Source organism: Ostrea edulis, chromosome 5 (assembly GCF_947568905.1).
Source record: "Ostrea edulis chromosome 5, xbOstEdul1.1, whole genome shotgun sequence".
Classification (NCBI taxonomy): domain Eukaryota; kingdom Metazoa; phylum Mollusca; class Bivalvia; order Ostreida; family Ostreidae; genus Ostrea; species Ostrea edulis.
In genome coordinates, this window is record NC_079168.1 from 55,814,071 (window position 1) to 55,830,768 (window position 16,698).

A 16,698-nucleotide genomic window follows, 5' to 3' on the forward strand; every position below is an offset into this window, starting at 1 on the left:
CCATTTCATACACAGATTAGATTTAATCGACAATAAACCAATTATTACGTTAATGGCTTGTAAATAATTTGCACGAAGGTATTTTGTGCCATGTAAGGGTGTACTAGTTGTCGGTAGAAATGATTTAGACTGAGTATTTTTCATTTTTCGAAGGAAGGTATGAGAAAAAAGATGTGGGTAAAAACATTTGTTGGAGCAAGAACTTTACCTTTAAAAAAACACCCAGTCACCTTTTCAAAAACCACTTGGACAGAGACCCAGATAAACCGCGAGAAAATGGATACATCGAAGCTTAGCGCTGCTTAATATACATAATTCTGTTCTGGTCTTCAAATTCAATACACACTCGGATCAACTGACCTTCACCTTGCAACAACAAAATTTGTGCCCCCAGTTTCTACCAACTGGTAGATTTACAAAATGTTAAAGATACAACAAAATAATTGAACTTTTAATTATGAATACTAAAATATTGTATTTCCTAACTTTAAATTGAATTATAAATTATTTCTCATTGAACTTGTAACATCTTGAGTGCATCAGTATAATGCCTTGTTCCCACTACCTAACGAGGTGCAGATCACAATTGAAAAATAATGAGATTGCTTTATTAAAATAAAATTTTGTGATTTCCACTTTAAATTTGATTACTTTTATTGATTTGTGTTCGTTTTTGTTTTTTCTTTTTCTTTTATTTTCTTTCCGAAATGCACCCATGACAGTAGCTAGGCCTTGTTGTCAACAATGTAACGCATCATAATTTGTCTAATCCAAAAATAGATAATAATTGCACTGTTTATTTTAGAAAAATGGCGCCAATTACAGTTCTGATGTATAAAGGAATAACATTACCTAATATTGTGTAGGCAGCGACCCATATAAACATTATTTACTCGCAATATTGCTGATTTCACACTCGCTTTCCTCGCTATTTTTGGCTATTTACATCATTATTTGTATGCACTGGTGGCGAAAACATATAAAACTCTGAAAATTTGTCAACATCGGTTTAAATGTTGTCCATGGTGAATAAATTTGGCCCTTAAAAGCTGAGTTTTAAATAATATCTCGCACTACTTTTACAATCAGTTGATCGAAGAAGGGCACATGTGATGTCACCGTACCACGTGACTACGTAACTAATTAACTAGACTTTTTGAAATTGGGGCTTAGATTTAAATCTGTATTGTGGTTAATTATCCCAATATTTTGGCGAACGAACTATTAGAATTAATTACTACAAGCATAAGTAAGACAAAATGCATGTAATTTTGTATACTTTGAAAACATGAGATGTGTCCTTTAATATGTTACATTCAAGTGATTTAAACCAAATGAAACATAACAAAGTATGTAATTACTTTCAATCAATTTTACTGGGCTTGCTGAAAATAGCCAATACATAAAACCAACATGGCGGATAATAAACAGTAAACAATATGAATGCGCAAGGTTTAAAGTTGGATTGGCAAAGTGGTAATTTCATTTAATGTATCTTCATAATGAATGTCGTGTTTCAATGCTTTCCAAAATATGTACATGTACACTGGTATAACTTACACTTGCAACGATACCCATGCCTTATTGACCTCATAATAGTGTTAGGCCTATAAATAGCTGGGAAAGTCTTTACCCTATCTGCCAAATAGACCAATCTAAGAATCTTTCTCAGAAAACAGCTGAAAATAAACCTTTTATCCTCTACTTCACATTGACTGGATTTCCAAACTTAAGTGGATGGAATATTAGTTTACACAGAACATGGAACAATCTAAATTACATGGAACATAACTTTATATGGAACTCTCTCATTTAAATAGAACCAGAGGTTACATAAAATAATAGTTTAAATGTAGCACTCTACTGCAAATGGAAAATTAGTTTATAAGGAAAATTATGATGTAGATAAATTCTTCTTTTCAGTGCAATATTACCAAGACTTCAGCTGTAGTGCAGCTGTGCCAGGCAATGGGTGCAATGTGGAGTATGCCTTGCATGTCCTACACCTCCTGAAAGGCAATATCAAGGTATTTGTTTAGGACCATACAAGAATTAAGCTCATGAATATACAAGTTGTTTAGTTTTTTAGCTCATCTGAGATTTCCTGATTAAAGTCTGTCCATCGTCTTGTGACATTTCCAATTTCTTCTTCAGCATTCCCAGAACCACTTGGTCAATTTTAACCAAACTAAGAACAAAGTATCATAAGGTTAAGGGGATTCAATGAAGGGTGATACCCCTTCCAAATGGAGATAATTAAGAAATAGTGCAAATTAGGTGAGTTGATTGAAATATTATCTGAAGAAGCAGTCTTACAGAAAAGTCCAATCTTGCATAGAAGCTTCTCAATGACATTGAACCAGGATGTGGCCACAAATGGGTTTAACATTGTACATATGTAGAAAAAAGGTCTTTGGAAATCATCTTTAATATGCAAGTATCCTGATCTAGTTTGAACAAAATAATGACACCCAGAATGATACCACAAATGGGATTTAAATATTACATAAGAATATGCAAGGGCTTATTCAGAATTGAATAGGGGAGGGGACAGGTTTTAACTATCTCGAACACCCACAATTTCTTAACCACTACCACCTTCATAATTATTTCAATTTCTGATAATTCCAACCACCCATTTAAAAAGAATTGATAAGTGGATGGAAGTTTATTTCTTCACATTTGATAAATGTTAATGGTTATGATTTATTGCATGCATTATGTATTTTCTGATCTTACAAACAAGTTGTTAAATAGTTTGAACTGTCTTTGCAAATAACACAAGACCTTCTGATCTAATCAATGTAAAGTAAATCGTTTTAATTTCAGAAATAGACCAAACTGACAAACATTACATATTGTATGTGTACATGTATTATATGGTATATTTGTTTTATTAAGGATGTTCTCTCCTGGTTTGAATTTTTTCAGAAGTATCAAACTTTTTTGATAAACCATTTTAACTGATACATCTTTATCCGAAAGACATTTAAAACATTAAAAAAAGAGTATGTTAGTGTGGACTTTAAAGAATTACAGCCCCTCAAAGTTGCCCCTTTGTTGAAACTTAATTTTTCATGAAAATCACCAATTTTCACAAGAAACACACTATAAAACAAATATTAAGGACAGAATAATCTTGGCTTTCTTTTATTTTATGAAAATTAAGCATAATTGATTATTTCAATAACTTTTACATAAAATATATCACCAATTCTACAAAAAATGAAGTATTAATTAACATAATTGTATAAAATATCACACAAATTTGAAGACCTATTTCATCAAAAAATTCAACCTAGGGAGAATATCTGTATCAAACTTTTTCTGAAATTAATGTAGATTTGAATCATATTTTTGCTTAATTTAAATGAAAAAAATGTGTGGAATAGTGTGCATTGGAACAAAGATTTGAACCATTTTGTGTCCCCACCCCCCTTCTTACACTGACATTCATTCTAAACAATAACAATATACGATTTGTTATAAAATGTGTATTTTTCAATTCATATTTACAAATTCTATATATTTATTTCATTATATGATAAATAATCAGAAAACATAAATAATATATGCATATATACAATACTAATTCATTTACAACTACAGAATGTGTAAAACATATGCCCCCGCATCATCATTTTCTAATTTCCATGCACTGTGACCTTTATCTTTGACCTTCTGACCCCAAAATTGATAGGCATCTTCCTTTCTTTGTATGTATCCTTATGTCCAAATTTGGTGTGAATAGAATGGAAAGTACTTGAGTTATTATCCAGAAACTAGTTTTAACAGTCAACTTCCATGTGGCCATGAGGAAGAAATCTGCACTTCCTGATATGGTTCTTCATATGATGATACATGTAGCACGACTCATCCCTCTCACTGTGGTTACCAAATGGGTGTAACTAAAAAGCAAACATTGGAACTCAATTTCTATCAATACTGTAAATTCTTAACAATAGAACAGAATATACTATTAGGTTTACCACCAGACTGCTAATACACCAACTTCAACTAACTCCAATTTTTGTCTAGCCAGGGATTATGTTTTAATGCCTTGCTCAACAAATTGTTACTCTAAAAGAATTTCTCATGCAAAATGTTATATATGAATCTGTTAGTGCATAAATAACTGTTTATGAAATATACATATATGCTGAAATTCTAATCAGGATTTTTTTTTTAAATGTGCATTTTCAATACCCTATAAACACATTTTTACATTATTAAAACTTTTTGACAATTACACTTTGAAGGAATAATTAAAATAAAATTTCAATAAAATAATTTAATTTTCCAGAACTGATTAGGGCTGTTCCAGAAATGAGCAAATGGGGGGGTCGGGCGGCAAATGATATTTTTTTGTGTGGGTGGTCGTATTTTTTCATATTTTAATTGGTCCGTGGTTGGACTGTTAAAAAAATATTTGTAGTGGGTAGTTTCTATTGTTTTATTTTGTGCCACGTGGGTGTTGAGTTTTCAGAATATTTTTATTGTCGCTCTTGTCGTGTTGGTTACAAAACGTCAGAGGGAAAATTGAAAACGTGCTTTCGAAATGCTGCTTTCGAAATCGGAAGTAACATAGAACTATTCGAGTTGTCGCTCTTTGCAGCGCATAACTTTCCATTATGGCACTCTTCAAATTAGAGGCGTGTTTAGTAGGGTCCCTTTGGACGTGATGGCGGCGAACTCTGTTCTGTAGATTATTACAGTTTACAGTGCATCGATTTTGGGATTAATTGAACAGTCGATATGCCCACCTAGGAACATCTAAACTCTTGGCTGAAGTGGCTTAGCCACTTGATAGCAAAAACAATGGGGAAATATACACAAACTTCCCTCCACTATATTGGGTTCAAACCATTACCGTGGAAACAAAACCCATAACACCAACTTGATTTACCCATTTATTGATAACATAACCAGCTGAACACAAGCTGTGCACACAACAGGAAAGTGGAGATAAATGGCCGCATTGCTTACTAAAGCCCAGGTCTGGGGGGAACAACCGAGCTACCAACACACAAGGTGCATAACGGGCAAAACGGGGCCTTGTGTTGGGCACAAGTGCCAATGGAGTCCCATGTATAGAAAACAACATGTGGACAGGGGTTGCATTGGTTGACATATCTGTTTACCCTGTTTCCCAAAGAATTGCTTCCTGGTTGATAGTACTGCTGACACTGAGTACTCCAAGGAAAGCCTCCCCTCCTGTTAAAAGAGGTGGAGGGGGCCCCGGTCTGGCAGACACACGTGGACCCCAATTTACCGAGGGGTATTCTTTCCCCAATAAACATATTAACACCTGAGGGTTTATTCTTCCCCCAATAAACACCTGAGGGTTTATTCTTCACCCAATAAACCACACATGCCCTCCGTCTTGATTGACAGATGGGGGGAAACACAGGCCAGAAATGTCCCAAAATGCCCCCCAGACCCGCCACAAACATTGATATAATGTTCGGCCATTTCCCTAGACCCAAAAACACCTTATAGATGTAGGCCATCTCCTGTAGGTAATTAGGCAGAAATTTTTGGCAAGAACTATTTTCATCAATTTCCCCAAGGGGAATTTAAGAGCCACAGGTTCACACTGAGCACCACAGGCGCCAAGGAGTTGTGAATGGTGTAATATGCTATCTGAGACTACCCAAGACTGATTTACAAAGATAAATGCATGTGATTACGGCTTGCAATGACAAATTGAACAAAGTCCAAATTTATTGGACATGGCAGGATGAATACGTGGATTATGACTTTTGATTATGGGATGTACTTAGAACTAAATCAGACACACAAGGAAAATCTCCGATACAAGTCAGAAAGACCTGCACTTAAACAGGTGTAAATACAGAGCCAACCCAGACATGCCACATGTACCAATTTTTGTCGGCACCAATGAAAGATTGCTTTCAAAAAGGAGAAATTTAGTCTCCCAAATGGTGAAGAAACTGACCAACTCTGGACAGGGAACGTTAATTTCCAATATAACTACATGAACCAGGAAAATCCCGACACGAGTCTGAAAGACCTGCACTTAAACAGGTGTAAATTCTGAGCTGACCCATATATGACACGTGTACCAATTTTTGTCGATCCCAATGAAAGATTGCTTTCAAAAAGAAGAAATCTAGTCTCCCAAATGGGGAAAAAACTGACCAACTCTGGACAGGGAATGTTAATTTCCCATATCACTACCTGAACAAGGTAAATCTCCGACACGAGTCTGAAACACCTGCACTTAAACAGTGGGAAATTCTGAGCCGACCCAGACATGCCACTGGTACCAATTTTTGTTGGTCCCAATGAAAGATTGCTTTTAAAAAGAGGAAATCTAGTCTCCCAAATGGTGAAAAAACTGACCAACTATGGACAGGGAATGTTAATTTCCAATATCACTACATGAACCAGGAAAATCTCCGACACAAACGCGTCTGAAAGACCTGCACTTCAACAGTTGTGAATTCTGAGCCGACCCAGACATGCCACGTGTACCAAATTGTTTGACACCAATGAGAAAACTAGTCTTCCAAATGGTGAAAAACTGACCAACTCTGGACAGGGAATGTTAATTTCCGATACAACTACATGAACAAGGAAAATCTGACATGAGTCTGAATGACCTGCACTTATACAGGTGTAAATTCCGAGCCGACCCAGTGACAAATTTTGTTGGCACCAATGGGAGATTGCTTTCATAAAGGAGAGATCTAGTCTTCCAAATGGGGGGAAAACTGACCAACTCTGGACAGGGAACACTTAATTTACCATGTTTTTGGCAATTTGTCCAAAAGTCGACCCACTTAGTGATAACTTGAAAACTGAATACTATTCTAACCTTTTCATCATAAATTGCATTTGCTAAGGACGTAGGAATTTTTATTGGGCATGGCACAGAAAGAGTGCTGGATTACACCTTGGTAATATGATATCCTACGTGGATGTGAACAAGAAAAACTATGACAAATGGGATGGCAGAAGCATACGTGTGTGAATTCTGATCCAACCCAGACATGCTACATGTAAAAATCACTGCAAACCAACACAAAAAGGGGAAAAACACGTTGACCAACTCTGTACAGGAGACACTGCTTAAGCGAAAGCAAGTTGACCCCCCCCCCCCCCTAGATGTAATGGTTTACATTAAAACAATCTGGAAGTATAAGTGTAGGTTGCTTGGAGTGCGAGATGGACTAGAACATAGGGGCTGTAGTGTCTATGGAATTGACTGCTGGGTAGGCCCCACTGCAACATATGAATGAAATTACCAAGGGGGTGACTGAATGCTCCGACGTATATCTTGCGGTGTGATGTACCATAGCCAAAGTTACGGATTGATAGGACCTGAACCAAAAGTTGACAGGTGTGTATGTGATACCCGACAACCCCGATGTGGTGAGACAAGTGTCTCGGATGTACTGGTTTTAAACATTGTCTGCAAAAGGCTAACGTAGCAGTGCCCTGTAATACTCAGGATGTGCTGGATTTTTGGCTTAAACCGGGCATGGTTTCCCCAACTCCTAGTATCACCCCCACGATGAATCCACGGGGTTTGTATGGCCAAGTGAAACCATTCACTCCCAGTATGCTTAAAGGTGAAAAGGAACCTAACCGGAGATAGGAATTGCCGATACAGATGACCTTTTGGCCATATTGTACATGTATGATTATATAACAAATGGGTTCGAGTACCTGTGAAGGCGAGACCAACATGGCCATATGACCGATAAATTGGGAGAAAAGAATTGGTTGTGGTAGAGTACTCGTTACAACCGGAAGGAGAAGCCAGCCCCCACCAACCTGGGGTGTAAAAAATTGACAAAAGTTGACGTTGAGCAACGAGTATAGCGTTCGTTGGACATGACTATTGATATTGCAACATGGTCAGCACATTAAAGAGCCCACTCTTGCTACCGCCCGGTTTTGGGAACAAGTTAATCTGTGGTACCTGACCCACAGTGAGCGACCCTAGCGCAGGGTGTGTGGAAGACGTAAAAAATTTGGAGGCTTCCATGGTGTTGTTGTGCTCAAACATGGTTGAAAAACTGACAGTTTTGACTAGACCTGAGGGGAGATGGACTGGGTTAAAATAAACAAAATATGGTGCAGATGCAAGTAGCTGCATGTATCTGGTATGACAAAACCGATTCTACTGGCAGGATCCTAGACTGTCAGATGGTGGATATGACAGTGAGTAGAATGACAACGAAACTGCTTGCGTGGTGAAAATTTGCTGTGTTTGGGGTGCTCTGCACCCTATGACTAAATAGGGGTAATTGAGGTTAAAGCTTGATGAGCTACACAACCTGAACTATTGGGTATGTGCAATAAAAGTTCTTTGGTCTAGCCGAAAAGTATAGATAAAAGCAGGTATACAAGACTTATGTAATAGTTCGTACACCCGTGCAAACCATCGTTACTATGCCAAGCAGAGCAACTGCCTTAGACCTAGATTTTTTTTTTGTTTGTTTTTTTTTTGGGATGATGCATGGCTATTGGTAACCAATATATATATATGTATAAAAGCTGGTATTAAATAATAGGACCTACAAGTGCCGTATGGGTAACTGGAATTTATGCCAATCTTCCTCCACTACCAACTGGGTATATTACTTTAAACTTATGTGTTGTGATAGGATAATGAACCAACCACAGAACTAGAAAGTGGTTTGTGATAAACATGTTGCCTGATATAGACTTTACCAAATGGCAGAATTGGGTAGTGGATTTCCTCAATGTAGAGGTTACGTAGTAATGGAATAACAATTGGCCGATACCAACAAGTGAGCCAATAAGCATGCTGCTGTATACAGAGTTACGACAAAGTGATGGGAAAGTAAAGGGTATATATCTGCAATTGTGAGTGAAACGGTGGTAACTTATTACATTACCGGTGCTTGTGTTACAATAGAAAAAGAAGGGGGAATTAAACATATAAATATACGAAATGGAGTTTAAACAGACATGACTATAATATTTAGGCCCTATACCATATGAATTACTAACAGCCATTTCAGGCATTTGTAGAACAGTTGATTTGCAGATATAAATTATATTTGGTTTGCAAGAAGTATCTGCATAGTAATACTTGCCTAACTTTGCTGCGAGGTAAGCAGGTGAAAACTGTTGGACCCAGGTTCCTATGGGAATATTTGCTTGCCTTGGCTGCTAGGTAACCGTAAGCTGGATGCCCATATCCAATACCTGAATTCGGCTCTCACCAGTTTCATCTCCGGGGAACTCGTCTATGCTGATGCATTATAGAATACAGCAAGCATGGCTGTTAACCTCCTGATGTCCAGGTGCCTATGCTTGATTATGGCTCTCAATAGGTTTAATCTCCGGGGGAAAATTGTCTATGCTGCTACACAAATTTTTATAGCAGACACATGTGCTTGGGTGGAATTCCCAGCCTGGCTTATTCAGTCTTCCTTTGCACCTAGGCAGGGATATTCGTCGTCTGGCGAGCTGGCCCTGGGTTTAGCGCTTTCTAGTAGCTGTTGTAGGGTGTGTGATGAAGAATGATAGCGGATTTCTGACAATTTTCAACAATTGATGGCTGGTGCCACATTTGACAGTGGCGGGTAAATGTTACAGGAAGTAGTAATGGGTTGTTAACTTGTACGGTAGAGACTTCCGGTTAAGAGATTAGACAAGTTGTACCACAAATGTTTCTCAAACTGGATACAAAACCGATATACAAATATCTAGTCAATTAACTGGGATTATTTGTATATAGCATCAAATAATCTATAATATTTTGAAACCAATAGGTATTCCGTTTTCTAATAAAAATAGGCAAACCTTAGTTGATTTATACGAGGGTACCGATGCGTTATATTTATCAGTCGGTGTGATGGTGATATAGAGGCCTCCGGGCGCAGGCTCCATTAGAAGACGAACGATTCGTGGAAAAACATATCCATACCCATTTCATGATAATAGCATCGTTTGGACTCCCAATCTTTCCAACATTCCCGCCATAGATGCCTTTGATTGTTGATGTGACATCGTTTCTTCAGAACTACTGTGATACAATGTCGCACAGGCATTACCGCGTCATTGACTAGAATGTTTGTCCCGAAAACCTTTCAAGATTTGTACCGTTTTCATTTTTAAAAATATTTTTGTGGTGGGTCTGGTTAGTTTTTTTTTTTTATTAGATGGGTCATTGTAAATTGAGTTTATTAATTTGATGGGTCATGGGGTAATTTTTTATTTTTTTTTATGGGTGCTTGGTATATACAAAAGGTGCCTCCCGACCCCCCCCCCCCCCCCCCCCCCCCCCCCCCCCCCCATGTATTTATTTCTGGAATAGCCCTTAGAAATAAATTATCAAGCTAGTAGCCCAAAAGAAACATATCTATACATGTATATGTAGTCAACAAAATTATCTTTTGTTTTAACTAATTTGTACACAAATGGCGCGCCATAATACTGTAGATTGGAGAAACACCCCCTTTTCCCTTTGAACTCCTTTTAATGAATTAAATTCGCTGTATACTTTGACGATTTTTTAAAACAATGATCTAGATTACACTTTTTAATCAAAATGATGCTTCAATAATGATACATTGAACGTTAGGAGCGAAATTCGTTCATGACCGACTAGGCGGGATCGGGAAGATCGCATATCAATTTAGGTACAGATCTACATAGTTTGTAGATTTTATTTTCATAAAAAAAAATCTTGTATATTGAAAAACTTACGAATTCATTCAATACTATATCAGCAGCCTTTGATTCGGGTACTACATCGCTAACATCCTTCCATTTCCCCCTCTCGTCTGACACTATGTACAGTACTGTAGTGTGTCACCATGTGCGTGGCTGTGCCTGCTTGTCTGTAATTTTCTTTGTCTGCCACTCACTTGTGAGAATATCGGATGCAGACTGATTTATAACTGCCGTTTTACTTCATGTATGTTTCTGGACTGCTTTAGAATAGACTAAATGCGACATCGTACAATGTGTGTCTTCGAGCTCGAGTTTGTTTACAATCGTAACGTCATTATGGATGTCGTAAAATGAGAAAATAAGAAAAAAATGGTCATGTTTTAATTAATTTTTGTAAGTTTATTAACATTACTTACAAATAAAAACAGATATTAATGTTCTTCATTGTGCATACAAAATAAAACACACGCATCCCCATAGTTAAGACTTTAAAAAGTATGGAGACTCACTCGCGGTAAAAGTACCACGAGAGTACACCCTTAAGTCTCACAAACAAAGACTTACTGATTTTGCTCGGTTCTTATTATTCTTCCGCTTCTTCTTTCTGGCGCCTAAAAATGTCTGCAGCCATTCTCTGTAACCTGTCGATGAAAGTATTACATAATCAAGGATATGATAGGCCAGTGTATCTAGTTGTGAAGAATGTTTTATTTGCAGATTGAAGGGGTATCAAATGGGGGTGGGGTCTAACATAGAACTCTTTGGGGAAAAACTTGACAAAAATGATAGAGTCCTGGGGTCTTCAGAAATGAGAAAAGAATGACAGGGCCTACAAACTAGTATCAAGGTCAAGGAACTCCAGTGACTTTGACATCTGACCTTGGAATAGGAATCTTCAGAAATTATGAAAGGATGATGGTATCTACAAACTAATATCAAGGTCAAGTGACTCCAGTGACCTTGACGTATGCCCTTGAACATAAAATCTGGTATAACTTTAAAGCCAGAATTGATAGATACATGGGATCTTCAGAAATGATTAGAGGATATATACTAGTATCAAATGACTCCTTTGACCTTGATCATAAAAACTTGTATTACGTTAGAACCAGAACCGATAGATATAAATTCTTTTAAAATGTTTAAAGGATGTTGTGACTTAGCAAACTAGAATCTCCAGTGAATTGACCTTTGATCTTGATCATAAAAACTTTATTGCTTGAAAACCAGGACCAATAGAGACATCAAATCTTTGAATATGATAAAAACTTAAATAACTTTAAAACCAGGACTAATAGTGACATGGGATCTTCAGAAATGATAAGAGGATGATAGGACCTGCAAATTAGTGTCAAGGTCAGGTGACTTCAATGACCATTATCTTGGAACATAAAACTGGTATTACTTCAGAGCCAGGTCTGATAGAGACTTGGGATCTTCAGAAATGATGAAAGGATGATGGGATCTATAGATTAGTATCAAGATCAAATGACTAGTGACCTTGATCTCTGACCCTGAACATAAAAACTGGTATAACTTAAGAAGTCGGATCTTCAGAAATGGTTATAGGATACAAACTCTCTAACCTTGCTCAAAATACTGAATCTACCTATCTATGGTCTAGGTTTATAAAAATTGCATTGGAAGATGATAAGAAAATATTGCTTTTTAAGACCATCTGAATGTTCATCAGGAAGATAAGGAAAAAGAAAGATAACTCTGATATACATGTACAACACGTTTGTAGAAACGAATGGGCTCTAGATCTCAGACTGATACACTTTATTATTTTACATGAATAAATGAGATCATTAATATGTTATATACGAATTATGTAAAACAAATTCAGTTTTACTTGGCTTGATATGTGAAAACTAACATAGCAGATTATAACAGTAAACAAAATCTGAATGCGCAATGATCAAAGTTCGGTTAGCAATGTGGTAATTTCATCTACTACATCTTCAAAATGAATGGCCTGTATCGATCAATGCTTTCCAGGGCTTGAAGCTAACTTTTTATGTCACCAGTCCAGCCGGACTGATGGGGTATAATTTTAACCAGTCCGCAGAAAAAATTACCAGTCCAACAGAGTTTTCCAGAAATAATCAAATATATTTTGTTGATATCATTAAAATGAAATTTAACTCATTATGCCTTAGGCCATGCCAATTTGTAATCGAGTTCGTCGGATTCGCCGCTTCTATTTGTAACAAATCCAAATTATAATATTATCAAAAAATAATATCCGCCCGCGTGTTCAAAAATATCCGTAAATATTTTTTTTAGTTTTTACAACAAGCGCACAAATAACTTTGATGTATATGCTGACAAATGACAGAAGCGCGGGCTCTCGAGAAATTTCCTAACAGTGTAATATGGTTAAGTTATTCATGATGTCTATCTTAATATGTACGATACTTCATAACACTGGATTGGAAGTTGTTCGTTATGCTGGAATCGAACTGGAAGCCGGTGAAACTTTTGAAGCGCTATTCGATGCCACTATTTAGAGAACATTGATAGCATATGCTTGATTGTTTGATTAGCCTATATATTGACTGAAGTCTCTCTTGAGAATATTTCACTCACACGAAGACGTTACCATTGCCGGTGAAGGGCTGCAAAATTTAGGCCTATGCTCAGCGCTTATGGCACTGAGGGATCTTTATCGTGCCAAACCTGCTGTGACAAGGATCTCAGTTTTTTGCAGTCCTATCTGAAGGACCGCCCCATTTATTCGCCTCTTACAACAAGCAAGGGGTACTGATTGATGACTATTTTAAACCGGACCGACAGTTAACGACAAATTCACAAAAGGTTTGGTGATGTCATATCAAAATTCAAGAAAATGCTCAAAGCGATGCAATGGATATTGCATTTGCAATGAATGCCAAAACTTGATGTGTCCCTAGCAATATGCATATCTCTGAATCGAAAGTTTGTAGAAATGAAACTTAAATAAAATGCTTCAAAAAGACCTTATCAGTTAATGTTGCAAAGTACATGTATTAGGTATAAAGAAAATAAGTCTTTGAAACCTGAAATACTTCTTATTTATTGTAAACTATATCAACAAAGTTGAAAAATATTAAGTTTATGTGTAAACAAATGATATCTGATGATTTTAGATCTTTATTTTTAGGCGCCCGCTTTTTAAAATCACACTTAATTCAATTAAAAATATTTATATTTCTTGTATTCGCTCGCCTCATAATTTTTATCTCCAAAATTAAAAATAATATTTGTAAAATAATTTCGCCCTCTCGCCTCACTTTTTTTGTTTGAAAATCCGAAGAACTATTTTACAAATTGGTGTGGCCTTAGACAATATTGTAACACTTAAATGTGGAATTTATATTTACGAATCAGATTCGTCCGGTTGATTAAACAGATCGAAGCATGCCAAATGTGTATGAAATTTCATATTAAGTATATTTTCCAAAATGATGCTTTAGAAAATTAACCAGTCCCATCAGACTGACTAAAACAAATGTCAGTCAGTCCGCCAGACTTTTAGCCAGTCACAGACTGACGGACATATGTTAATTTCGAGCCCTGCTTTCTGTAATATCTGGTAGATTTATACCGGCATAAATTACACTTGCAATGATACCCATGGCCTATTTGATACCCATGCTCTGTTTACCTCGTACATGTAATAGCATTAGATTGGGCCTATCTGCCGAATCGACAATGTAAAGATTTTTCTCAGAAAATGGCTCAAAATAGGTCTTTTGCCTTACATCAAGCCTATTTCTGAAAATCACAGGAATCAGTTTCTGTGTACATGTATAAGAAAGGTGGGTTAGTGTTTTGGGCCATAGCCCTGTTGTGTTATGGGAGAATTTTTACATATTCTCAGAGAAATTGCTGTATGTTGTAGGAAGCCATGTTGAAACTGATGGAAGGAAAGATTTCATTGCACAACAAACACACGTTGCTAGATTACAAATACCAGGGTAAGAGACATCCCTATTTGCTGTGTTTTGTAAAGAGGATGTATGATACTTGTATTGATAGAAAGATAATTAACTTATTTTGCAAAATGTATTTTTCATATGTACATTTATGAGATATTGCAAAATCACTAAACAAATGTAGTTGGTGAGCCAGGCTTCTCTAAAATTCAACTTACACTCTGAGCTTTTTTAAATTTGTCATTGAATAGTGTAACTGAAACAGAAAGTAGTTAAACCTTATAGATACTATTTAATACTTGCTTAAATTATAACTTATAGATCTATATAAATTATAACTATAAATAATTTCAAATATGATTATTTTTTTATTAACTGAAAAACACTGAATGTGTAGTATCAATTTTGAAAATTTGTTATTGGAAGATGATCGAAATTAGAATAGACAAATAGAAAACAATTTGTCAGATTTCATTTGAAAATCCCTCCACAACAAGATATATGTAAAACTTATACAGTACCAATTTGATGCACCAGATTAGCATTTCGACAAATAATGTCTCTTCAGTGATGCTCAAGCCAAAATATTGGAAATCCGTAATAACAATAAACTTGTAAGAACTAAAAAAAAAGAGTGCCAAAGACTGGAGTCAAATTCGTCTTAGGATCAGAGCTATGCGTGAGGGAGATAATCCTTAATTTTGAAATGAATTTCTTAATTTTATCACAGCAATTAAATATACATCCGTATTTTCAAGCTAGTAAGGCCATCCTTAAAAAATTGTATGTTTGCTGTAACACGACTCAGATTTTTCAGTGTGGGTAGGTAGGTAGGCTTTTTTTTTTTTTTTTTTTAAATCACTTACTATATTGATTTGTAAATGAGCAAAATTGTGATGTACACTAGGACAACACATTAAAGATTTCAAAACTAATAACTTTACTTCAAGAACTGAACTAGAGTCAAGTTTTCAATGCAGAATGTAAATAGATCGCGATAAACAGGTACTGGTATATATTTATATTTACATTCTGTTCTATATAACACTACCAAGTAGACAATGGGTTTATGGTCTCATGAATCACCATTCTATCGTGCCAATGTGACGTCACTCAAGCTAGCTTTCAGCCGAAGGTTAGACATATTGGACAAATTTTACCATTAGTCAATAAAAAATTAATAATAGAACTTACTAAAACAGCTATATTCAGGAGATAATGTATTTAAATATAAATACATTGTAACAACTGTCTAGTTTGGGAGCGTAATGAGTTGATAAAGCGATTGGCCCACATAGTGCTTTCACCAGCGTTTACATGTATGTCAATTACCATGTGATCTAAACCTAAACAAGAGTTATTCCTTATTTGTATCGTGATACATTATGTTTATTTTGTGTGTATTGTAGTTTATAGGTATAACATAATTATACTAAATCTCACTTTGAATGTGCCTACTGTTACACACTAAGGTACACAAGACATGGACAGCATTCAGACTTTATGAATATATAGGTATATATGGGCAATATGGAAAGGCATTGCTATTATACATTACTAGTGTAATTATTTGTCAGTCCCAGTCGATCTTCAACAGATACTGAAATAAAGTTATCTATGACTATATTTAAATGTTTATATGTCTTCCATTTTGAAAACCTGTGAATCGTTGTTTGTCAACCAAAAAGTTAGGCACTTTTTAGGTACTTGGTGGCTGCATTAAAACATCGAATGCATTTCTGCTAGGCCTATAGTTTTAACTTGCAATTGGGACTGCTGGTAATCCAAGTCCCTTACAGTGGGTATCATTTTAATATTTTGTCAAAGTCTGTTAAAACACTAACTAATCATATGGACATGCATGATATGTAGAATCAGTGTGTGGGTTGGCAACAACTGATGACCTCCGAGGTCAATGCACATTGGAGATGATGAGCAGGAATTACTGTCATGAAGACAATAATTCATGAATTGACATATTAATCTACTGATACGACAGGTTTATGAAGAATATTCAATCACAATTATGTTATTATACCCCCCGCAACAAGTTGTGGGGGGGGGGGTATACTGGAATTGGGTTGTCTGTCTGTCCGTC

General features: G+C 36.1%; 1 protein-coding gene across 1 annotated transcript in view; it reads left to right on the forward strand.

Moving 5' to 3' along the window:
• Positions 1 to 16,698, forward strand: part of LOC125650331 (uncharacterized) — a 76,587-nt gene that overhangs the window by 44,162 nt on the left and 15,727 nt on the right. The window contains 2 exon segments of the mRNA XM_056164859.1: positions 1,924 to 2,027; positions 14,567 to 14,642. Of these exon segments, the coding sequence (XP_056020834.1) occupies positions 1,924 to 2,027; positions 14,567 to 14,642 (180 nt within the window).